Genomic DNA, 25,787 nt, shown 5'->3' with positions numbered 1-25,787 from the left:
GAGATGACAATCGTATCGATATGTATAAATCACTAAGTAGTGATGATTTAAGATTGAATCGCTCAGGTCGCATAATATTGTTGCGCAATACACATTGTATTTTTTTTACTAAAAGTAAAACAGTAATAATCCATTCAGAGAAAAGACAAAAGATTATTCAACAGCTACATAATTCCATACTTTTATTATTTTCATTGCAAATTTAAATATATATAATTTTAAATTGTGAGTTTTTTAATAATATGTTTTCTTTTATTACCTAAGTACCCACAGTGTGTTAAATTATAAGTTGTTCAGTTTAATTAATGTTTAAACCTCTAAGCGGTGCATTAATTGCGAAAAAAATACAGACAAAATTGTCTTTCATAATTATATTTTAAATGATAAGTTTAAAAGCAGGTAACGAATGCAAAATTCAGGATAGGATGCAGAAAAATTAATTATTTTAGAAACACTATTTTTTACTGATCGTACCTCATTGTCACACTATCATATCGTATAGTATCATTACAAAAAATAAAAATAACAGAATATTGTGAAATCAAAAACCGTCATCTTTCTTTTCTTTAAATGTAAGATGTAACCATTAATTAAAATATAATTTAAAAAAGACATGTACATAATTAATAACTAATCATTAGTCATTACAATAGTTAATTTATGTAATATGAAAATTATCTATTACCTAATTTAAAGTAGGTAAAACCATAAGTATTATTTCAAATAACTACTTGTATAGTATTATAGTAACAATAAACTAATTGTTAATTTGATAAATCTTTAAACATGAAATATCTTATGGGTAATTGTAATACTCTATGATCAATAGAAAAACATTGATTAAATAATGAATAGATATAATTTTAATTTTAATACAAATCATCTATTTATGTTTGAAAATAACTCCAATATACCTACATAGTATATGAACTTTAGAAAAGTTATTAAGGTTAAACCATTATGAATGACGGGTTCCAGTCAAATGTAGTAATCTGAATAATAATAATTGATTCATTCAACAGCTATATGACTGTCAAATCTTAAACGATAATAAACTATAATGTATTTGTTAATTTAAACAAAATTATTTGTTTTATTTTAAGTCTTCCAAAAAAATTTGATCTCCAATAATTTTAAATATACGATTTTGCTAATCCATATTATTATAACCTGTATTAAATTTGGAAATAACGTATTGTTTTATAATTGTACACATAAATACTGTAAACAATACAAAATAATACTGTATTAAATTACAATGAAAAGACCTTGGAAAGAAAATTTAATGTTTTCAAATAGGTAATATTAATACTCAAAAAGAAAGTACATGCCTACCTATAACTATAAACTCTTAAAATCTCATTGTAATAAACAGCTTTAAATGATACGTTTTTTACTCAACAAGTTATTTTTCTTTCCTGCACTTGTAGATTGGCATCATAATATATTATACTTTTTTAATATCATATTGCGCTTATTTGCACACACGTGTCATTTATTTAACTTAAAATTAAATTAACGGACAGAATATTTTTACCAGGTGTATTATTATCTATTATAGAGTATATTTTTTATTTTATAATAAGACATTTTGTAACTCTTATTGTTATCTACGACTAGGATATAAAGCTACGTATTTATGTATCTACAGTCAACAGATTACCTATTACAATTAATATAGTTATGACTGATAACAAACAATGTTAATATGTCATATTATGGATGACCTTGTTTTAAGCACCGTTGGAGTGATGCTGCTCCTACGTAGACATATTTTAGTGTATAGTGACTAGCGAACCAGATGATTAGGTACAAGCCATTATGTTTGAATTGTAAGGCAACAATAAATCATTCTCTTATTTAAGAAAAACTATTTAGAGCTTAGCTCGGTTAAAACCATGGTAGCACTGAGATTTCTAAAATGCAGGTTGTTGGAAGCTTTTTTTTACGTTGAATAATAAGTGGAAGACCCCTTGTTAAGAAACTCAAATTCTAATAAATATAGTTGATAAGGAATAGAAGTTCAAGAAAATACTGTGGAATTCATAGAATTCGTCGGAACCCGTAGATTAAAAACATAATTTTAATACCAAGGATTTCGTCCTTATTGCTTAGTTAGCCGAAAATCCTAAATAATATAATTAATAGTTAATAACTGGTTTAATTAAATAACACCTGTACCTAATACATAATTCTCAATCAAAACTGCCAAACATCATATAGGTACGAAAGCTTTAGATGATAAATGAAATTTTATTTTTTACATTAATAGTTATGTGTGTAATTTTTATTTAAATATTATCGATTATTATAGATTATTCTAATAGGAGGAATGCTCCAAAAGTTTCGAGTAGCTATAAGAATCAATTGAAAATGTTATCAAGTTGGGATTTTAAAACTAACAAAAATCATATTTTCGTTAATTTTAATAAAATAATTAATTTAAAATAAAAAAATTGTACGAATGATTGTTAATAAATTGACCGTTTAAAATGTATTATTAGTATAACCTGGAAGCATAATTTTTAATTTTGATAAATTACTTTTTGTTATTAGATATCTTCATAATATTGCTTCATTAGTCAAGAAAAAAAAATACATAAGATATCTGATTTATACGATTTAAGTGGCATTTAGCTGTTATATTGTTATGTTATGTAACTTTTATTTTAACTTATTAGTTAATCAAATAGTGTTATCCATAATAATATTAAAATAACCTATGTGAACGTTTACAAAGATGTTTGCTCATAGTCCTATATTTACCCTTCTTCTCTCAACATAAAAAACGGTTTACCGTAGATATTTATTAAAATATGTGTTCGTTTTATATAAACAGTTTGATGAAACAAAAATAAATCGGTCAAGAACACCATATTCTACAGTCACTATATATTTATATTCATCATGTTATTAATTATTTATAAGTTTACATACAATAATTGCATACAAAATTGACATACAAATTGATAGGATTTAAACATTTTAATATTATTATTAAATAGTAAAAACCAAATATTTGTATTGTTTATTGATCAGTTCAAATATAAAATACCATTAGACAGACAAATATAATTTTATATAATATAATTTAATATTTATTCCATAGTCAATAATTATCGATCCAATTTGAAATTATAGATATTAGGTATAATGCTGCTTAATAATCTGAATATAACTTTATGGGTCAACATAAAAGATTAAGTAAATATAGTTCATAATAATTCACACATCATAATATATCAGTTTGTCTTTGTACCTACTTAGGATAAAATAAATATTTTTATGATGTACAATGTAAGTAAGTTAGTCATTACTTATTTGTAGTAGACATTTTTTGGTACCTAAACCTAGTAGATACATCATAGTGATTATACTGATTAGCATAATGTGTAGATACTGTATTTATCAGCGTGACGATTTCATTAAATAAAATAGTTTAAAATATAATATAATAATGTGTAAAGTACGCCTTTGTGAATAATTACCCATGCATTTTCTCATATGTATCTCATATTAATTATTATATGATTTAAAAGTGTAATTGAGTTCTATAATAAATAATAACAGTCTGTATTGTAGTTGCAGTCAAATATATTCTCAATAAGTATTAACTAATAACTTTATTTTATAAATCATATTATTGAAATATCAGAGATATTAGATAATATGTGGAATGTCTACATGCATTTTTGTTTAGTAATAAATATAGTATAGATACCTATGTTATTATAATATAATATAACGTTCTTCCAATTTAATATTACAAAATGTGGTGGAGCTACATTTGAATTTCAATATATATATATATATATATTATACCTACACTATATAATAAAAAGTAAAAACTCGTTTTCATAACATAGAATTAAAAAAATTCTATATAAAATGTAGATACATAATAATTTCGGTATAAATATAGAAGAGTGGATATTAATAAAATATTAAAACATGGTCGAAAGTGTTGCTATTGCATTTCAGTGACCAACTCTTTAATAAGTAACCTTTTTTCATTAACACGAGAATTAACTCCTACCTACAAGCTACAACCACATAATATCTAAAATTAAAATTAATTACTATTAAAGCAATGACAATTAATATCATTGCATTCGAGAAAAGATTCTGCGCAGAGTTCAGTTGGATACCGTTGGATCCAGTTGGATGACAAAATAAAAGAAAACTCAACTGTTAATACCAATTTGTCCTTCAGAATTTAAAAATAAAGGTTTATTAAATTATTGAGTTGTCTATTATTACTTATTTTCATATACTCGGAAATTATACTAAAACATTAAAATACAGTTTTACAGTTTATTGTTTTAAATTTAGTCTTAATTGTCCTTGTTTTTTTTTTAAGCATTGCATAGAGAAAGTAAATACAAATGAATTCTGTGTATCAGGTAGAAGAATACGTTTCCGTCAATGATAAAGAGCAATTATTATACGAATATAACGTTAATGAACTTCCGCAGGCGATCGACCTTCGACCACGAAATTGTTTTTGAAAGTGAAAACACCCGTTAATATACAGGGATACTGGTGGTTATATTTTAATTTTATGAATGGAGTTACATAATAACATAAATCCAATCTTATTGATACAGTTTTGTATGCGTTTTATGATTATTAGTCTCAGTGCAAGGGCGGTGGTACAATAAGCTCTACAAACAGTTATATTTCTATCATTTATTTTTAAAGAAGACCCACCATAATGTTTTTTTTTTTTAAAGCCTAGATTTTAAGTTAAAATAACATGTTAAGTCCACAACTTCTCGTGTGTTATCATTTAACAGACTTAACTTAAACATAATAAACCTACTTTTAAGTTTATTGTTGTCAATTATTGATTTATAATGATAAATACATTATGTTTTGTAAACATACCTAACAATTATAATAGATAAAATAATTATTTACAACCAATTACTTATTACTACAGTGTGATTGTGTTCATATTTATTAATATTAACAAAACAATAGGTACCGCAAGTGTTAAAATTACGAATTTATGGAAATTGTACAAAATAGAAAACTTCAATGTACCATGTAAGGATATACACGTTCCACCAAATGGTTACCTATTAGAGTATCTATGTAAGGATTAACTACTTTAATAGGTACTGTATATAATACTTTTTATGACCAACAATAGTACCTACTCATACCTAAGTCATAACCAATTAAACCATAAAAATGTAACTAAATCTTGTCAATGATGTTCTAGATTTAACAAAATATATATTTTAACTACCAACTCTCGTATTTTTCAAAATTCAAAGCATGCATATTTGTATAATTGCGAAGAGCAATTGCCGTTGAAGGTTCTTATTGATATGGAAATAATTTAACGCCAAAAAAAGAATTATCAATAGGTCATCAAAGTCAACATTTTTAATTTGAGCCCGTGACCTATGTTCTTGCAAAAACGATTATCAAAAATCAAGTTAGTACCATGGTATAACTATTAACTATGCATAGACAAATTATGCATGATTTTCTTGCCCGGATATAATTTGCAAAACATTCAATTTGATTCTTATAAAATTACGTTACGTAATAGGTACTGCAACTGGTGACATAGAGTGAGAGTACATTTATATCTACCCATGTCTAGCAGCTGTATTTAAAGAGGGGAAAATATGCGAAATAAAAGTTGTCGGGGATCAGTAACCAGATTTAGTGTGTATCTTAGTTGGTTTACATCATAATGTCCGACCTTCTTTCCTATGGACCAATATCCAACAATTTATTCGAATAAGTGTTTGTTATCTAAATATAATAAATACTCATTTACGACTAAATAATAAATAAACCTTATCCTGAATAAACAATTTTCACAATAGGCACCTTTTTAATTACAATAATATTATCGTGCTTACTTTTTTCTACTAAAATATGGCCAGTTCTAGCAGCTTATTATTGCTTAAATTATTCTTTCTACCAATGTTGTTACATTTTCTAAACTCATCGGCAGTTTTTAATTTTCGCATATATCAATGAAGTTTTCATTACTTATATTTATTTTAATTGTGGTATTAGCATAATATACTATTATATTTTTAACTTTTATACCCACAACCCAATAAATAGACAAAATGAAACCATGACTTTATTGTCTCGACATGAAATCAAAGTACTCACTTGTATTACAAATTAATATTATAAAAATTATAATTTACATTATAAGAGGAGTAAAAAAGTTTGATTTAATATGGCACATCGCACTACTATAAATAAAAAAATGCAATATAGTAATTATGGTATATATATTACGAACTTGAAGAGGTTGGGGAATTTTTCAATTTACCGGTGACTTGTATACGAAAACCAGAAAAATCACGAAGAATAAGCAATCTAAAATCAGCCATTTTTTACAAAATGTTGACCATCTTTACATAGTCAACTAAGTTATGTTAAAGCTCTATTTTGAAGTGCAAAGTTTCATTATTAGATCTAAATTTAAAAACACGTGTTCTATTGACCTAGCAAACTTCTTTTAGTACCTAATTTTTTTTAAATTTTAGCCTTTGAATAATCATTTTGTGATTCTTATATATATTATATATTATATTTATACTTATAATGTATCCAATATTTGTATTAATAGATACTGATTCATCTAAAATCATATTTAATATACTTATAATGTAACCGAATAAACTATATACTTATTTAAAATTATTATAAAATACTTGTATACAGTGTAACACTCTGGTGAAAGAAACAAGACAAGTCCTTAACACTCCATGTCATTATATTCTAAAATTATAATTCCAATTTTAATCATTAAAATTGAATTAGGAATCTACAGGACTTTTTAACAATTTTAACCGAGACACTTCAATATTTAACACATATGACATATTTAGAAGTTTTTTTTTAAAATTAATTTTAAGAATTCATTAGTGAAGCGTCTTATTCTCACCGTATTATTCCTATACTTGTATTAAATTTGCCTGATTTTATTATTTGTAACTTATAAGTTATAAAAAACAGATTGTAGATATTTTTAGAAATTAAAAAATTAATAAAAATAAAAAAAAATTTAATATTGATATAATGATAATACAAACTGATTAAATAATAGTTTAAATATTTGACTGATTATTTTATTGGACATCTATGAATTCGTAATTATTATAAATTAGGTATCTAAATCCTAGATTATTGACGTAAAAACGTAAGTAGTTAATAAAAATATGAATTTACCTGATATTGTGAGGACCAAATTTCATATTTTGAGACAGCTTGAAGTACTTGGTCTTTCGGCTCGTTGTCATCCTAATATTATAATTTATAACAAAATATAAGCAGCTATATTTATCAAGAGCATAAATAATCCGTTTTATTTAAAAAAAAAATTAAAAAAACCCACTATACAGTAATAATATAAAACTCAATAATTTTTGATAAAAGTTTAAAGTTTATGTTTATAAAACGTTCTAACATATAAAAGTTACAATTTATTTAACAAACCACGCGGATAGTTAACTGATTACGACGAGTATCTTGTTATTATTATCTAATTTGCTTTTGTCCATCAAACATTATGTCTATTCGGATACTGAAGCGTCACGACGGAATCGCTTTCCATTTCAGCTGCCCCACTATATGGCATTCATACGTTTGGATTACGTCTGTGCAGGAGTACCGTGACTCGAATGTCGAGGACCGGTTGGGTTGGGTCAGGTGAACGTGTTATGAGTTGGTCATCTGTTTAATGTTTTTATTCTCTTTTACTCCCGGAAAAATACCGTATTAAATGTGTTATATTATTATTATTATTATTATTGTGGAACCTATGGTAAAAAACAAAAAAAAACGTTTGGGTAGGTACTCGAAAATGTATTAATTAGAACAACAATTAATACACAAAAGGTATACCTACTTCGTGAAAATACAAGTAGTAATAATCACACAATTTTTATGATTTCAACAAAGTATTATTATGACAAAATACTAGACGGTTGATTAAACACGTCCGAATTAATTTCAATTACCTACCTACTGTTTATGTAGAATAGATTTTATTGCACTATCATCCCACACAGAATACAGTATTTACAATAAATCAATAATTATTTATGAGTAGATACAACAAAGAAACATGAACAAAGACATCAATCTGATAATTACACTATTTTTTTTAAAATGATTTTATTGTATTTTAAACTTAGTATTTCTTTTTGACTTTGAGTAGTTTGATAATAAACTCAGTTGATATAAATTAAATTGATGCAGCGTGAATGCACGAATACGCATCGACCGAAAAAAAATGTGAATACACCTAACGAAAAATCATTGACTTATTATTTACTGACAGATTTACTGGATCCATAAAACTACAAATATAGGTACTTGTATTAAAATTAGTATATTATTATCTAAATTAGCTATTATAATACGAACACGTTTAGTGGGGCCCATTATCTTCTTGAAGAATAAATAAAAAGGTGGATAAGTGGATGTCGCTCTGCTGTACAGTAGGTTACAAGTGGGTTACTGGAATGGATGGTGTTAAATTTGAATTCAATGATATAATATCATTGTATAAGAAAAACGATTCTGAACGAAACGGTCAGTCAGCCTATGAAATAAGTATATTTGATGATATTATTGTGAATAAAGTAATTTATATAATAATATAACCTATTTACGCGGAGCCTTGTTTTAAATGTTCAATCCTTAGCCTAACATAAAAGTTAAACATTTTATACATTTTTAACTACAAAATAATTAATAATTTATAAATTTGATAAATGTTGTCAACATTTGAACTTTAAATACTTATAAAAAAAAATTGTGCCTATGTATTTTTAATATTTTTCAACTGCTATTAGAACGATATATCAGAAGCCTTATATTAAATTTTCACGCTTTTTTACCCAACAAATACAGTTTTATTGATATTTATAGAAAAAAAAAACAAAAAAAAATGAAAACTGACAATGTCTATAAGAAGCTCAAAAAGAGTTAAAATATTTTCAAAATTTTATGGTGTATAGAAAATGCAATATTATAAACATTCAAACGGTCATTTGTTTTAGAGTTGCACCAAAAACCAAAATCGATTTTCTCGAAAACAGATTTTGCGTAAAAATTCCCGTTTTTCCTTAATTTTTCTTTTATTTTTCACGTCGGTTTTGAAAACTACTGGGAAATTTTTACTTTCGACCCCCCAAAGTACCAACTAGATTCACTTTCCTATCAGAAAAGTTACTGTTGAAGAAAATCCAAGCACTTTTACTGTCCTAAAAGGTGATGACAGACACTAAAATAAAAAAAAATTAAAAAAAAAACACATCATTGTAAAATCAATAAATTCATCGCTTCGCTCAGAATCTAAAATAAAATAATATAATATAAGTCTAACTATCAAATCACTAACACATTCTATTTTTTTATAGTTTTGAACAAACGTACATTTTTCTTAAGCATTCATACCAATGGACTATGCCAAGAGTCCACCTAACTTAAATACTTCATTGCTATTTACGTATGGAAAACAATTAAAAAAAAAAAAGAAGAAGAAATATTAACCTCAAAAATGTATTTTTTATTTTGAAAAAAATATTGTAAATTTAAAATTATTTGATTGGTGGGTGATTGTATAGTAATTGTTTCCCGAAAAAAGTAAAAATGGAAACGGTTTATACCCATTAAGTATACTTATATAAATACATGTTCATTGTTCATAATTCACATATCTATTGGTGTAAATTGATTAAACAACCAAGTAATATTATTTTGATAGTTAATAATTTAATTATAAAAAAAAAAAGTACGCTACAATACATTAAAAAATATAATATACGAGTGCAGTGAAAAATAATATACTAAAACATTATTCTTTAATTTCTATATTATATAGAACTATATGACTAACCTATAGGTACAGAATGCATATATTTTCAAAATATTTATTGTAATTATAACTTAAAACAATTTAGTGTCGTCACTAAAATGTTTTATAAAGGTTTTCTTTTTGTAGAACAATTTAGAAATAAAATTGTAGAATTGGCTAGCACGATATACAATTATAAAATAAACTAACCAACAAGGTTTTAATAAAAAAAAAAAAAAACGGCCTATAAAGTATAAACATAAATATAATATTACGTAAGTAATTTATTACAATAATCATATAAATTTATTATTAATAAAAATAAGACGTCAAATGATAGCTTTCCTAATGTTTTATCTTCAACTATTGCTGTATTTAGTAAAATATATAGTTGCACTTGCCATTTTTCGAAATTAAAACGTATAAACATGAAATGAGTGGTTCATAAAGTAACTACATATAAATAAATATATATTATATTATACGCATATATGCCAAACTAGGTTACCCGCAATGATCAACAACATTATATAACATTGAATTAAATGAAATAGAGTATTGAGAGCCTGGGATACGATTGTATTTTCGAATTTATATTTACGACCCAGTTACATAGAAAAAAAAACACGTTTTGTATACAGAAAAATAATAAGTAAATTAATTAATTAAAGCCAAATAGAATTGTATGAAACGTAAAAAAAATCTCGAACGTATCACTGTATAAGTATATATTAAAGTAAAGCTCATTGAAATGATTCCATTAATTCCTTCATCAATGCATGTTTTTTAAACATTACCAGAAAATATTTAATAATTGTTTAACTTTTTTTTGTCTGTAAATGTCATTGCGACCAATCACAATTATGTACCTATCTATATGGTAGGTACGTATTCATTATAATCTTTACTTACAAAATATGTACAGTTTAATTCAATAGACAATGATGCTAATTATTACTAATGCACATCGTTCATAAGCCGCAGTGTCCATATTATTACTACTTTCATGCATTAGCATTTTTTTTATGATTAGTTGGATGTATGTTATACATACATAATGTATAAAATCAGTTTCATGACACTATTAATCAAAATATGAAAGTTTTTAGTGTTTGTTTTTGAATATTTCAATGTTTTGGAATTGTTAGGGTATATTTCATATTTTTAAAGCATAGTTTAGGAGCAATTTAAATTTTTCGAGTTAACAAAACTTTTATAAAATATTTCTGATATTCAAATAATTTCTATTTTTTACATAACCACACTGTTTAAACAATTTCATCTCGTGTATTGCCATACGGATAAGATAACCTACTATAAAATGTAATGGGACCCTTTCCTTCTCCCACTAGTCTTATAACGCAATGTGGGACAATATAAACAAACATTTTGCTAGGTCAGGTGTAAGTACAACTAGTACAAGCCATATTATGGCTTATATATTAGTCTGCATCTTATGCTTTGCATATTTATTTTTTAATGTAAGCCCACTGTCAGGTGAAGCTAAAATAGAAAGGGCAGAGACCAGAAGTAAAATACGCAATGTTTACTATTTTTCTCGATGATAATATCAATAGACAGTTGCATAAAAAGTATTGTTCTATAACTATATTATATTATGCTACCTGGGGCTCGAAATATAAAAATATGTTATATTACATTTTTAGATGGAATAAATACCACTATTTACTATGCATTAATGAACGAACGTTTTAATAAAATGATTCAGTTATAAATCGTTTTTGTACATAATACTATAATAGTATTTTTATTGTTTAATTAACTGCCTACAACAGCTAGAGGTACAAATAGTATTGAAAAATAATTATTATGGCATTTACTTAGTTTATTTATTATATAGGTACATGAGATTTTTATTAAATAAATAATTTTAATTTACTTCTTTTTTTTATTTAAAAATATTATAATAGGTTCATTAGTTTTAAGTACCTAGTTATATTTTCACGTTTTCAGTAATTTAATGATTTATTTTTATAAATATTTAATTAATCATTATTAATTATTAATTTATTAAACCATTGAAGTATAAATAATGTACAAATATGTATAATCATACTCTATATTTTGGTAGGAAAAATGTTCAATAGCAGAATCATATTTAGGGAATATCAGGTATGTTATAATATTTGGCTGAATAGGGTCACACGTTTTACAACGTTCTGCTCATGTCGATAAATGTATTTATAACAATACAGCACATACGTCATACTTGTGCCTATAGTCCTTCAATGAAACAATCGAAATTATTCCTATCGTCGATCAATTATTTTTAACGTAGGTATATGATATAATAATGTCTGTGAAACAATTCAATTCATATCCTATATATTTAAATACGCCTTTTCCTACTGCGATCATCATATTATTATGTGACATAATATATATTTTTCATGTTACCTCACAATGCGGAAAATTCTTCGTGTTTACCCATAACATTATTACTATAATATTATTTTATAACCACTAGGTAGGTATATCTACATACTTATATATATATATAAGTATATTTTTTTGACACCGCTCACCGTATCATTACGGTTTTGGCTCCGGCGTGGAGAGTTGTGCATAACATTACTACAGAGTACCGGATGGCCGCGCAGTGAATTCCTATATAGGTAGGCATAATACATTATATATTATAGGTATATTATAGAAGCTTTAGTAATAAATGATAATTATATTGTGTATACAGTAAACATACCTATATAGTATATAATATACGCATAATAGCACAACATGTGTTTTATCTACGATACGCTTCAATAACTATTATTAAATTCTCGAATAGCCCAGTTGAAATTGTATGACTCGAGGCATGATAGAAGTTTAAACATAATAAATAAAACTATTTTCACAAAAAGTTTATTATTATTATTATTATTTTAGATTCTGAGCGGAGCGATGAATGTATTGATTTTACAATGATGTGTGTTTTTTTTAAATTCTTAATTTTTTTTTAAATTGTTGTCTATCATAGTATCATCACTATTTGGGGCAGTAAAACGACTCCGATTTTCTTCAACAGTATCTTGTTTGATGGGAAAGTGAGTAAAAATACAAATATAAAATAAGTATCTCCAATTTTTTCTAAAAATTAAAATTAAAATTGTATTCACAAGAATCATACTATTTTGTACAAGGTGCCGGGTGATTCACCAAACATACTCACCCCCATTTCTACTTTACTTATTACTTACTACTCCGATTTCTAATGCAATCTTGTGGTAGTTAAATCTAAAACTTCTTTGTTGCAATTAAAAACCCCATTCTTACTATAAATTGTTGAAAAGATATATTATTTAAATATTAATGTACTTAAAACAAAATTCAAACCAGTAGTTTCTGGGTTATTGAACTCAAAAGTTGAACTACTAAGGATTATAATTATAGTCCATGATAATAGATTTATAGAAGATAATACGGGAACAATGATTTGAAAATTGTATAACAGTCTTAAGACTTAATTTGTTTATTTACCATAATTTATAAAACTGGCTCAGTACAAAACTAAAAACTACATCTTCTTTAGATTTTATGTGAAACCAATATTAAAGACAATTATTATTATTCTAAGTAAATTATAATATCATAAAGTTTTACAGTTAAAACACCTGAGATAAGTCGCTTTGCTGTAGATGACCGTGCCCTACAGTGTGCCTTCTACCTACCTCGTCATTGTAATGGATGTGTTAAATTTAAATTCAATGATCATATACATATAGTGGTGAGAAATTGCAAGTCCTTACAAATAATATTTTTTGAATAAATACAACAAAATAGTTTTAATTATTATTTTTCGATTAAATAACACAAAAATAACAGTGCATGTATTTTTTTAGATTTGTATGTTTCTATTTAAACTTATGAGGAACGTTGTATTAAAATGTTAAGTCTAATATATTAAAAGTGAACAATAATTTTCAAATTTATGTCAATATTTTAACTTTAAATGCTTATAAATAAAAATTGTGCTTACGTTGTATTAAATTGCTACTATACGCAGTGGTCGAAATGGCTCAAAATAAGTGGAGGAATGCCTTACAATTCAGATTTCCTGATATCATCATAACATTCTTCTATTCTTCATCTAACAAAAAAGTAGAGCGATGCACTTCGAGCACTTTCGATACGTTTAATTTATGAGAAATCTTGTATTAAATTTTACAATGACTAAAAATTGTTACCTAATTTATAGAAAAAAACTAAAACAATTTCAAAGTCTATAAATACTAAATAGCTCAAATTTAGCCATAATACTTTTGATATTTCATTGGGAATAATAATAATAATTATTATTATTATGATAATTTAAGTATTTTTAAAATTAATAATTTTTGAATAAAAACGAAAATCTTTATATTAACTAATATAGTAATAAGTAATATACAATATCATCAAAATTTAAGATTTAGTTGCTCGTAAAAATGTATGATAGGCTCTAGACTAAACTTTTTTTTATATTCTAGTTTAAAAAAAACTTATGAGCAACCTTTGAATTAAATTGTTAAGCCTTGGGTGTGAAAAATAAAAATTAAGTGTAATGAATTTTTACCTAAAAAATAGTTCACATATTTCACTATTTCAGTGATTTTGATGAATTTTATAAAATGTTATCATATATAAATCGAAAAATAACTAAAACTAGAAAAGATCAAATATCTATAAATAGTTAAGAAAGACTCAAAATATTTTGAAAACTATATAAATTCTAGAAAATGGTAATACCTATAAATGTTTTGTGAATAATTCATGTCTTTATAGTTATTTATTTTTGTATTAAGTATATGTAGTTATTGATAAAAACAAACTTAATTTTGCTCAAAAATGTCCTTTTTCTGTTATAGTTTTTTGGTTTTCCATGATTATTTTTAAAAAAAATTGGCAATTCCAATTTTGGCCTATCGGCTATCAAAGTACTTACCAACTGGATCCAATTTTCTTCTAGACGCCAGCTTACTAGTAAGCCACACTTAAATTTGAATATTGAAGCATTTTTACTGCTTTAAAAGTGATGAGTTATGACTGATACAAAAACACACTCACACATACTTCATTGTAAAACCATTACATTTATCGTTCAGATAAATATACCACTCAGAATCTAAAAAATATATGTATTATGTATATTATATTGATCAATAGTCATTACTCATTAGGTACTTCATTACTTCATTAGTATTGATTATGCTCATTGGCGCAAATAGGGGGGGCTTGGGGGACTTAGTTCCCCCAAATGTCGGTTAAATCCCCCCAGTTCAAAATCTAGTAATAAGTACTAATTTTTATATTCTATGGTAATAAGCAGTATGGCCTATTGGGAGGGGGGCTTGAGTACCCCAAAAAATTTAGTCAATTTGCGCCTATGATTATGTTGACCATAATATAGAAGATAGAATAGGTACCTAAATCTATAGATTCTATAGATATTCTATAGTATAGAAGGTATAGAATAGACGGTGGTCGGTGGTTCATCAGTTCTTTATCCGGACGTAATTGCATAGTAATTGTATTGTCCATGCAATAAGTGATATCATATTATTATGTTATACATCATACATAATATGTATACACTGTACAGTATTGGTAGGTACATAAACACATACTATATTATTATAGTAGAATATCGGTGTATATAGTAACCACGATTCACGTCATAACACGCATCACTCAGTTACATTCGTGTCTCGAACAACACATGACCATTGACCAGCCATCTGATAAAAAGAAAATGTCTGTGTAAATGTTTGCGAGCAAAAAAAAAAAAACCCGCTAACCTAAATACCTAATAAAATGATAATATTGACTATAAATATATAGTAATGAAGTAATATAACACTGATATACACAAACATCAGTCGGCGCTGATTTTTACGACACTAACAACAACAACAGCCGCTGGGTGTATATAGTTAGTTACGTGTACACGCGTAACGGTTAGGATTCTACGCATAATACCACCTAGAGGCGCCTGTAAAAACCTGACTATTATTAAAATATATGTTATCTCCCTCCACGCCAAATTAGGTAGGTAGGTACATGTATATTATATTGTATAGTATATAATATTATGTTATAATAAACCGTTAACGGCGTTATCTTATTGTAAGTAATGAGGATTTATCAATATGTAATAGGTATGTTGTATATTAGTGAAATGTGTACAATTTAAAATACATCTTCGCGGTTGTTTAGGTGGGTTAATTTCAAAGCAATCGGTATACGATATAACATATTGATATACAACACGTAAGTGCAAGTTTTACATTTCACGGAAAAGGAACCGTTATTCGTTATTCAACATTAGGTACCTACAATAAATTCACTGCGTACCTGTAGTCTTTGAAAGTAGGTAATACACTTAACCCGAACTTAACCTACAAAAATGTCATTATCTTGCGAAATATTTACGAAAGACATTGGGAAAACATTAAACTATTAAAGTTATTAAACTATACGGCAAAATGTAATAATTTTTAGCGATTATATAGCTTTAGGTTTCCTATTTAAAACAATTTGTGTTTTAAGTGAACCAGGGTTTGACATTTGAACGTGAGTAGCAATTAAGATGATTATTAATGACAGTTAAAGTTATTAAACATACTTGAATTTACCCCCCACGTCGATTAAAAAGACACTGGTGTCGAATTCTCCTGAATCCTGACTGAAAAAAAAAATAAAACTCTCCACCCCAAGTTAGAGGGTATCCACACTGGTGGGCCTCCCTCCTCACGCCATTTCATATTTTGTACCTTAGCTATAAAATTTACTTATTGCTTTGTATATAAATATTACAGATTGTAAATATCCTATTTTTATCTAATAAAAAAAAAAACATACTTGAATTTACATAACTTTAATGTACTCGACTTTTTTAAAATTATTTTTAATTTCCCCTAGTACAGGGTTTAGCAGCAGGTAGATATAGCAAATGAAATAACTTTTGCTGTAGTCAATATTTTTTTTTATATTATAATTTATTGATTCTTGCGCTATATATATAAATCAACATTTTTTATTTTTATTTTTTAATACAGAAAAATGCATGTGAATTATTTTTTTTGGAAAATTCAAAATAGCCAATTTGTATATCTGGTCTTTAGAAAAATGTATCTTTAGAAGTTTCAAATAGGTAGCTACGAATAATATTTAAAATATTTTTAAATTACCTACAACAAAATAACTTAAATCGTTATTCTCGGTTATTTAATATGTAATTTCGTCCAAATTTGAACATAAAATAACTGTTTTTATATTTTTAGATATTTTGGTTACAGAATAACTTACTTACGTAGAACCTTTTTTTAAATTTTCAATCCTTAGTTATAAAAGTTGAATAATTTATACATTTTTAACAACAAAATCATTTTTAAATCTAAAATTTGGACAATTTTGTCTAAATTCAAACTTAAGATGCTTAAAAAAAACATTTTGCCTATACCTATGTATCTTTAATATTTTTCAACTGATATTGTAACAATATATCAGGCGCCTTGTATTACATTTTCAAGCATTTTTACCCAACAAATAACGTTTATTGACATTTATAGAAAAAAAACCTAAAAGATTGAAAATGGAAAATGTCTTTAAACAGCTCAAAACGAGTCAAAATATTTTGAATATTTATCAAGAATAGGAATTGATAAAATAAACATTGGTATAAATTTCAAGTATCTACAGTCATTTATTTTAGATCTACACCAAAAACCAAAATCGATTTTGTCGAAAACCTATTTTTGCGTATATTTGTGCATGATAGTGCCTTGCGCAGTGTATTTTTTTTATATGGACTATAAAATTAATAAAATGCTATCTTTTTTTATATAGTTTGTTGTAAAGGCAATGTGATCATATTCCTTGAAAATAAAATGTGCTTATTTTTCTTTGAGTAATTTGTTTTTCTCATTGCACTACATTATATCAAGTATGTATAATATGAACATGTAAAAATTAATTGACAATTATTATAAGTACCTAAGGGGTGGTGAGGATAGGGGCAAAACAAAATAAAAGTGCTGAATAAATCTATGCACTAGTGCACTACATACTGCAGGTATTATATACAGAATATTGTTAAGTTAATAAATGTAAGTCCTAGGAAAACATTAAATAATTTCAACGTACCGCTTAAGAGAAAACAACGGTCTTGTGTATGGTATGGATGAGATTTCTTAGCCATGGTAGATATGTATACCTAGTATCTACAACCTGCGTCCTACAGTCTAAACACAAAGTTCTGAAGACTGCTGTAGAAAACACTGCACTGTATCTGAAATATTTATATAATATTAAAATATATTGTACAATTTATGCATGAACACGAGTTTACCCGACTTGTAATTGGTTTGAGTTTCGTACCTCGGTCCTGAATGTAAACATAATAATAATAATACATCAACAAGATATTATCGTTATTTATATAGAATATTATAAACTTCATAGGGCAAAAATGTGACAGTTTATACAACTTTAACTATTTTTAAACACTCTTTAGTCTTTAGGCATTTTTTTTTATCAAACTATCAAAATTAATAATTAATATAGTCTATAGATGTATAGTTATCATAGATATATATGTTGTTGTATATTATATAATATATGAGTATCATATGATACATTTTTGGTCCAAGTTATTACAATTAAATCATTTTAAAGTTAATATTTTCATTTACGATATGGTCATATTGAAAAATACATTTCAATCATTACAAAAATACAAATAACCTGCAAATAAAAAAAGGTGTATAAGTGGATGTCTCTCTGCTGTACAGTAGGTTACAAGTGGGTCACTGTAATGGATGGTGTTAAATTTGAATTCAATGATATAATATCATTGTATAAGAAAAACGATTCTGAGCGAAAACGGTCAGTCAGCCTATGATTTTACCAAGTATATTTGATGATATTATTGTGAATAAAGTAATTTATATATAACCTATTTACTCGGAGCCTTGTTTTAAATTTTCAATCTTTAGCCATAAAAGTTAAACATTTTATACATTTTTAACCACAAAATAATTAATAAATTATAAATTTGATAAATGTTGTCAAAATTTGAACTTTAAATGCTTATAATTAAAAACTGTGACTAAGGATTTTTAATTTTTTTCATCTGCCTTTGAAACAATAACCTAGGAGCCTTCTATTAAATTTTCAAGCTTTTTTAATCAACAGATAAAATTTAATTGATATTTATAGAAAAAAAAACTAAAAAAATTGAAAACTGACAATGGCCGTAAACAGCTCAAAAAGAGTCAAAATATTTTGTAAATTTATGGTGTATAGAAAATGCTAATATAAACATTCAGTCAAAATTTCATGTCCCTACGGTCATTTGTTTTAGAGTTACACCAAAAACCAAAATCGATTTTCTCGAAAACAGATTTTGCGTAAAAATTCCCGTTCTTCCTTAATTTTTCTTTTGTTTTTCACGTCGCTTGTGAAAACTACTGAGAAATTTTTACTTTTGACCCCCCAAAGTACCAACTAATTCACTTTCCTATCAGAAAAGTTACTATTGAAGGAAATCCAAGCACTTTTACTGTCCTAAAAGGTGATGACAGACACAAAAATAAAAATAAAAATAAAAAATTAAAAAAAAAATTAAAAAAAAAACACACATCATTGTAGAATCAATACATTCATCGCTTCGCTCAGAATCTAAAAAAGATTCTGACTGAATGATTCATAGGTAATAAACATACAGCCAAAACGATGATAGTTAAAGACTTAAAATGTTTCTGGTACATTGGTACCTTCGTAGTTCGTACCAGTGGTACCACTGTGTATAAGGGTGCACTATGAAAGGATTTTCCATAATTCGCAATTTAATGAGATGTTCACATAGTGATGTGTTGGCTCAAGAGTATTTTTTTGTTTATATAGAGTCGTTAATACTTGCCATTGGTTACAGAAAATAGAATAGTAAAGTTATTATGATTATAGATATAATTCTATACTTGTATATTATATTTAGCCCAAACCACCCAAATTAATTTGTGTGTAAAAACTGTGTAGTTTATATTTAAGGGAGTCCAAGACAGGGTAAATTCACGGAAAATTATTTCGCCACGGAAACGCCATGCAGTGTCAGTTAGTAATAATATAAAATAATAATAATAATAATAAAATTAAATGTGTCTCATTATGTCTATAAAGTGTATTTTTACTTTTAGATTTATTCCGTAGTCCATTTCGGATATTGTTTGGTGGGTTGGTACGTGCGGTGCTTATTATGGATAAAATACATATAATATATTATAGTCATATAGATATTATTAAAAAATGATATATTATACATACAAGTAATAAGTAATAGCTCACCTACTATAAAATATACAATATACAATACATTTCGTGTATACATTTCTAATAGTAATTGCCTATTCTTTTCGCCTTAAAAATAATGTGTAATAACCGCCGGTGACAACGGCTAAAATAACCGACTTCATGTTATAATAATTTATTATTATTTAGTCAATATTTACCTACTGAAGTATTAACTTAACTGGGTACTTGACAATTGTTTTCATTGTTGTGTTTATAAATTTATAAATTATTTGTAGTGCAGTATGAATATTGATAGTATTAAATATAATAATATTAATGGAAATCACGGTTTAAGATATATCTTAAATCGTGATGGAAATACACAGAATATATTATCTGTGGGAATTAGTATCAGTAGTTGTGATAGTGATTGTCCCCTTGATGGAGTGTACCGGGTTCAGAATTCAAATGTTTTCTTTCCAAAACGTTGTATTGTTCTATGGTTGTAGATAGCGTATACAACATCGTTTTTGAGGTTATTGTTGTTCTATTCAGTATTCTGCTTGTCATTTTATCAAAAAGTACTTGTAATAATTTGTAATTTGTATATTATGTCGTAGTGTACCTTAAAAAATATAAATTTATTATAATTTTTAGAAAATAAATTCTGAATAAACGTATACATTGAATACTCTATAAGTAAGTTCAGTTTTAAACATTTCTATTCATCGTTATATTCACTAAGTATTTGTTAATAAATGTTTTGTTATATCTTAATATGTTGATTAAAAAATTTAGTTCAGTCATTGTACCTACATTGTTTAATATTTATTGTTCTTTTTATTAGTGTTTTTGATATATCGGTATTGTTATATCAAATGATATTAATAATATAATAATATTTAATTTAAGGATCATTATTTCTGCAGGTATTTATACTAATTTTCATTTTTTTTCCAGAACAATGTCGACAAATGAATCACCAATAGCCAAAGTGGTAGTTCACCCATTGGTATTGCTGAGTGTTGTGGATCATTTTACCCGGCTCGGAAAGATCGGCAATCAAAAACGGGTAGTAGGTGTATTACTTGGTTCATGGCAGCAAAACAAAGTGCTTGACATTTCTAATAGTTTTGCACTTCCGTTTGATGAAGATGATAAAGACAAGTCTGTGTGGTTCCTCGATCATGACTATCTTGAAAATATGTATGGTATGTTCAAGAAAGTAAATGCCCGTGAAAAAGTTGTCGGTTGGTATCATACTGGTCCCAAACTCCACCAAAATGACATTGCTGTGAATGAATTAGTACGCCAGTACTGTGTAAACAATACATCTGTCATGGTGATTGTCGATGTAAAACCCAAGGATGTTGGTATACCTACTGAAGCCTACCGGGTTGTGGAGCAAATTCATGACGACGGATCACCACCATCAAAGACGTTGGAACACATTGCTAGTGAAATTGGAGCGGAAGAAGCTGAAGAGGTTGGTGTTGAACATTTACTTAGAGATATTAAAGACTCGACTAGTGGTTCCTTAAGTCAACGTGTTGCCAACATAATATTTGGTGCTAGAGGTCTTTATAAACAAATGGTCGATATAAGAGATTATTTACAACAAGTTGTTGATGGAAAATTACCCGTTAATCACCAAATTATTTATCAACTGCAAGAAATATTTAATCTGTTGCCAGATGTAGAAAAGGATACTTTGGTTGCGGCAATGCACGTTAAAGTAAACGATCACATGCTCGCTGTATATTTAGCAACTACTATCAGGACCATTATCGCATTGCACAACTTAATCAACAATAAGATTGCTAACAGTGATGATGAAAAGAAACAATTAAGGGAACCGGAAGAGAAAAAAGAAGAAGTTGCAAAGAAGAAAGAAATCAAAGCAAAATAGGTGGATAATATGATTCAATTATAATATAATATAATTGTATATAATTAATCTTTTTAATATATTTTTTTTTTGTTTCAAATATTGAAAACACATCGTATAACGCAGACATTTTTATATTATTATAATTATTTTGTTTTCAACAGTCTTTGCATATTGATATATTTTTCATTACTAATTTAAATCTCCTTGTTTTATTTTTATTATTATTATTAAATATCTCAGATTAACCTATACCTACTAAAATTACTTTATACCTACCCAAAAGATAAATAAATATATTTTCTTCTATTGAAATAATATATGTTCATGATTTAATATAAAATTATATATGCTTAGATTGGATATTTTCAAAATAAAATATAATATAATATAATTCATAATGAATAGTTTTAATGTGACAAAATAAAACTTCAATTATATTTATTAGCATAATCTTTAGACAACCAACAAATTTAAGTGAAATAAATAGTACTAACTAATATATTAAATAGTTTTGTCTTTTGTATAATTATATAGGTATTTCAATAAATGTAACAGTATAAAAATTGAAAGTATTATAAAAGTAGTTTAATAAATTAAGAAGACTAGGTTATTTTAAGTATTGTAAACTGATTATAATTTATCTTAAATTCATCTTATAACTGATTTATAGTTGTTTGAATTAAATAATTTTTTTATTTAAAAATATAAAAATAATAGAAAGTGCCTTTTCAACAGTTTTTTCCTGTTATACTTTTTATTTACTTATCACATATTATTATATTTGTTGTATCATTTTGATGTATAGGTATTCTTTAAAAATAAATAATTAAAAGTATGAATATTATGAAAAATGCATTCAAATATCAAATAGGTACAAAATAAAACTATGTTAATTGATGTACATAAACAAACAATATAAATTATAATATAATGATTTGTATTATTAATATGTATTATCATTTGTATTGATTGTTAAATACAGCATAATATCAAATATCAATAAACAATAAAAAATTGTTTATGAACATCTTAGTTTTTAAATAATTTTTGTTTTTTAAAATAAATTCTTCCAAGTCAATCCATGATTTATAAAAATGATTTATTTAATATTAAAGAGTAAAATGTTTAGATGCAACAAAATTAAAACTTAATGTTGAACCAATGTCTTATTTGAATAAAAAATTACCAAAAATAAATCAATGTTTTCACTGTTTAAAATATATTTTTAAGTAGTGTGCATAATTTAAGAAAGTTGGTATTTACTGTGCATTATTGAATTGTATTAGAGTATTCACAATTTAAAATAGAATAAGTTACTTACATAATAAATAGTATAACAATAAAGTATTGAAATAATACTGAAGTTTTGGTAAGATTACAACATATTAAATTGCACTAATTCAATCAAATATACAAAAATACAGTCAATTTATTTATTCCAGACAGGGGCTTACCCAATGGGAGGGGGGTTGTCAGGTCTGGACCCCTCAATTTTTTGACAGAATTTAAAATTCTTAAGGTGCAAACCACTAAGTGTATACTTTTTAAATGTTAATAAAAATTGTAACTCCTCACCCTTTGAAAAAGTCCTGAGTACGCCCATGGTTGAAATATACAAGTTATTGCATATCAACTAGGATTGTTATCAATAACAGTAAAGGGATCACAAATATCAATTTTTCTTATCATCAAAAATACGCTGACAAAAGCTACAAATTCAAAATTTAGGGCACACATACTTGATTATTATTGGCACCCATTACGATGCCATTTTTGTTTTTATCATAACATATTAATTGATTGAGAAGGGGTCAGGAGTTAAAGTGGGAAAAAATTCCAGAGGGGACTAATGTCTCCATATAGTTTTAAGCGTTCCATGTCTAATGTATAAAATCCTAATTTGTGAAAGGGGACGCTTTTTAACCGCCATCAGTGGTAGGGAGACTGTGGTAAGGGACTTTAACCCCTGGAAGGGGTATATTATATGCAATAACCTTGTATATTTCAACCATGAGTACGCCCCTGATTCCAGACCTATATAGGTAGGTAAGTAATTTTAACACTAATTGAAAACATAATTTATACATAAAAAAAGATGAATAAGTATACCAACTTTTAATACCCAAGTTAAATCTAAGATAAGTAAGTATACCGGTGACCTGCCGAATAATATGTAAAACAGTTTTTATAATACGCATATCATATTTACCAAATTTTTATGAAGGTGGGGGGCTAGATTCAAAACCAAGCATATTAATAATTATGATTTTTGTATTAACTATACAATTAGCACTAGACTACCACTACACAGTCGACTGAAATGCGTGCACACAGTAAGTACTAAGTAGGTAACTGAGGTACAACACTCGTACACTAAAACTGAAATACACTTAAACCGAGATACACCTATATAGCGTACATATTAATATCATTGATTATAAATACTATATTTATGTTCAAATAATAATATGTAGGTACTTAGATAATGTTCTTAAACCAGTATTCAGTATTCACGTATCGCGACGAAAGTGCACCGCGACTAATTTCACACAATCACACGACAAATTTACGTAAGCTCTTAGAAAAGAAAATATGATTTATCCGTAAATGGTAGACCTGATTCACGGTTTAAGGTAGAGGCCTGGATAATAAAAATATAAAATATAATATGGCTCTCTAGTTTAAGGTATATCGTCTATGGACTCATCATATTATTATATCTAGCATCCATATTCCATGGCAAACACCAATCTTCCAAAAAAAAGGCTACATTGACTGTCGTTATTATAGTAACTGCAGGTCGTTAACAAGCATTATTTTTTTTAAATGTCTCAATACTTCTATAGCTCGAAGCGCAATCAAGACGGATGAAGAAAGCTATTCCTTCGGCGTCAGTTTAAATACTGCACTCCAGAAATAGCTTGGCTATATTTAATCGAGAGAGTCGATGCATGCGTAAGTTTGTTTTTAATATTCTTCCAAATGTACTTATTAGACTTAGAAGTTAGAATAAAATTAATTTATTGCCACGGACAGTCTGCTAACCGAGTGACGTAGACTTAAATATTGTATTTCCGAGCGCGAAATGCATAAAAATACGTTGCAAATCATTTTTCATTCAATCAGCATTGAACATTCATTATTTAATTATATTTTTTCAAATGTATTCATCATATTTAAATAAATAATTGTCAGGGGCACTGAAAGCACTATTCGCTGTAGGGGCTGTTCCCATTGTTTTTTATTATTAAATAGGTACCTACCTTATATTATGTATTAGTTGAGTTCCAGTACAGCCGTATTGGTACAACTGACTCGTGAAGAAATTTTACCATCTTTACTTATAATTATCCCCCCCCCCTCCATAAATAGTTGCTTATCGCTCTTATAAATAAAAAAATTAAAATATTACATATTATCGTTCTTTGACATTTTACGTGAGATTGCAGGATATCCGTCGTTTATTTTTTATAAATAATTGTACATAATACCTACCAATTTTGTACCAACATATTCCCCACAATTTTTAACACAACATTTGGAAGACGTGTGCGTGTGTAATACATTCATTGAGAATATAATGTAAATTTATCTAGTTTTGGAAATTAATTCACGATTAACACAAATTGTTTAAAAGAAATGCTTCCGACATTAATTTATTATCTAATTTAATAACAATTACATTTAAAAAGCAAATATTATAAATCATGAAAATCAACCTTTTATTAAATAATTTTAATAATTTAAAACTAAATCATAATT

At 26.5% G+C, this 25,787-nt stretch overlaps 2 protein-coding genes across 3 annotated transcripts in view; one reads left to right on the top strand and one right to left on the bottom strand.

Annotated features, from left to right (window-relative positions):
• Window positions 1–7,603, bottom strand: part of LOC132946876 (pancreatic triacylglycerol lipase-like) — a 31,930-nt gene extending 24,327 nt beyond the window's left edge. The window contains exons 1-2 of one of the 2 annotated variants that reach the window (XM_061016983.1): window positions 7,480–7,603; window positions 7,213–7,284 (exon numbers count right to left, since the gene is read on the bottom strand). The gene's annotated coding sequence lies outside the window, so the exon portion shown is untranslated. Of the gene's footprint in view, window positions 1–7,212 lie in introns of both variants that reach the window. The other variant, XM_061016981.1, reaches the window with a different exon arrangement.
• Window positions 7,604–20,674: 13,071 nt separating this feature from the next.
• On the top strand, window positions 20,675–22,274 carry LOC132947285 (26S proteasome non-ATPase regulatory subunit 7). Its single transcript, XM_061017543.1, has 2 exons — window positions 20,675–20,833; window positions 21,095–22,274. Exon 2 carries the CDS (start codon window positions 21,099–21,101, stop codon window positions 22,041–22,043), a length of 945 nt encoding a protein of 314 aa, XP_060873526.1. The 5' UTR covers window positions 20,675–20,833; window positions 21,095–21,098; the 3' UTR covers window positions 22,044–22,274.
• Window positions 22,275–25,787: the final 3,513 nt, after the last annotated feature.

Source organism: Metopolophium dirhodum, chromosome 6 (genome assembly GCF_019925205.1).
Source record: "Metopolophium dirhodum isolate CAU chromosome 6, ASM1992520v1, whole genome shotgun sequence".
Lineage (NCBI taxonomy): Eukaryota > Metazoa > Arthropoda > Insecta > Hemiptera > Aphididae > Metopolophium > Metopolophium dirhodum.
This window is presented reverse-complemented; position numbering and strand designations above follow the sequence as displayed.

What these genes read in the sequence shown, in the direction of transcription:
- LOC132947285 (XM_061017543.1), top strand. Translation starts at nt 21,099, where the DNA reads ATGTCGACAAATGAATCACCAATAGCCAAAGTGGTAGTTCACCCATTG.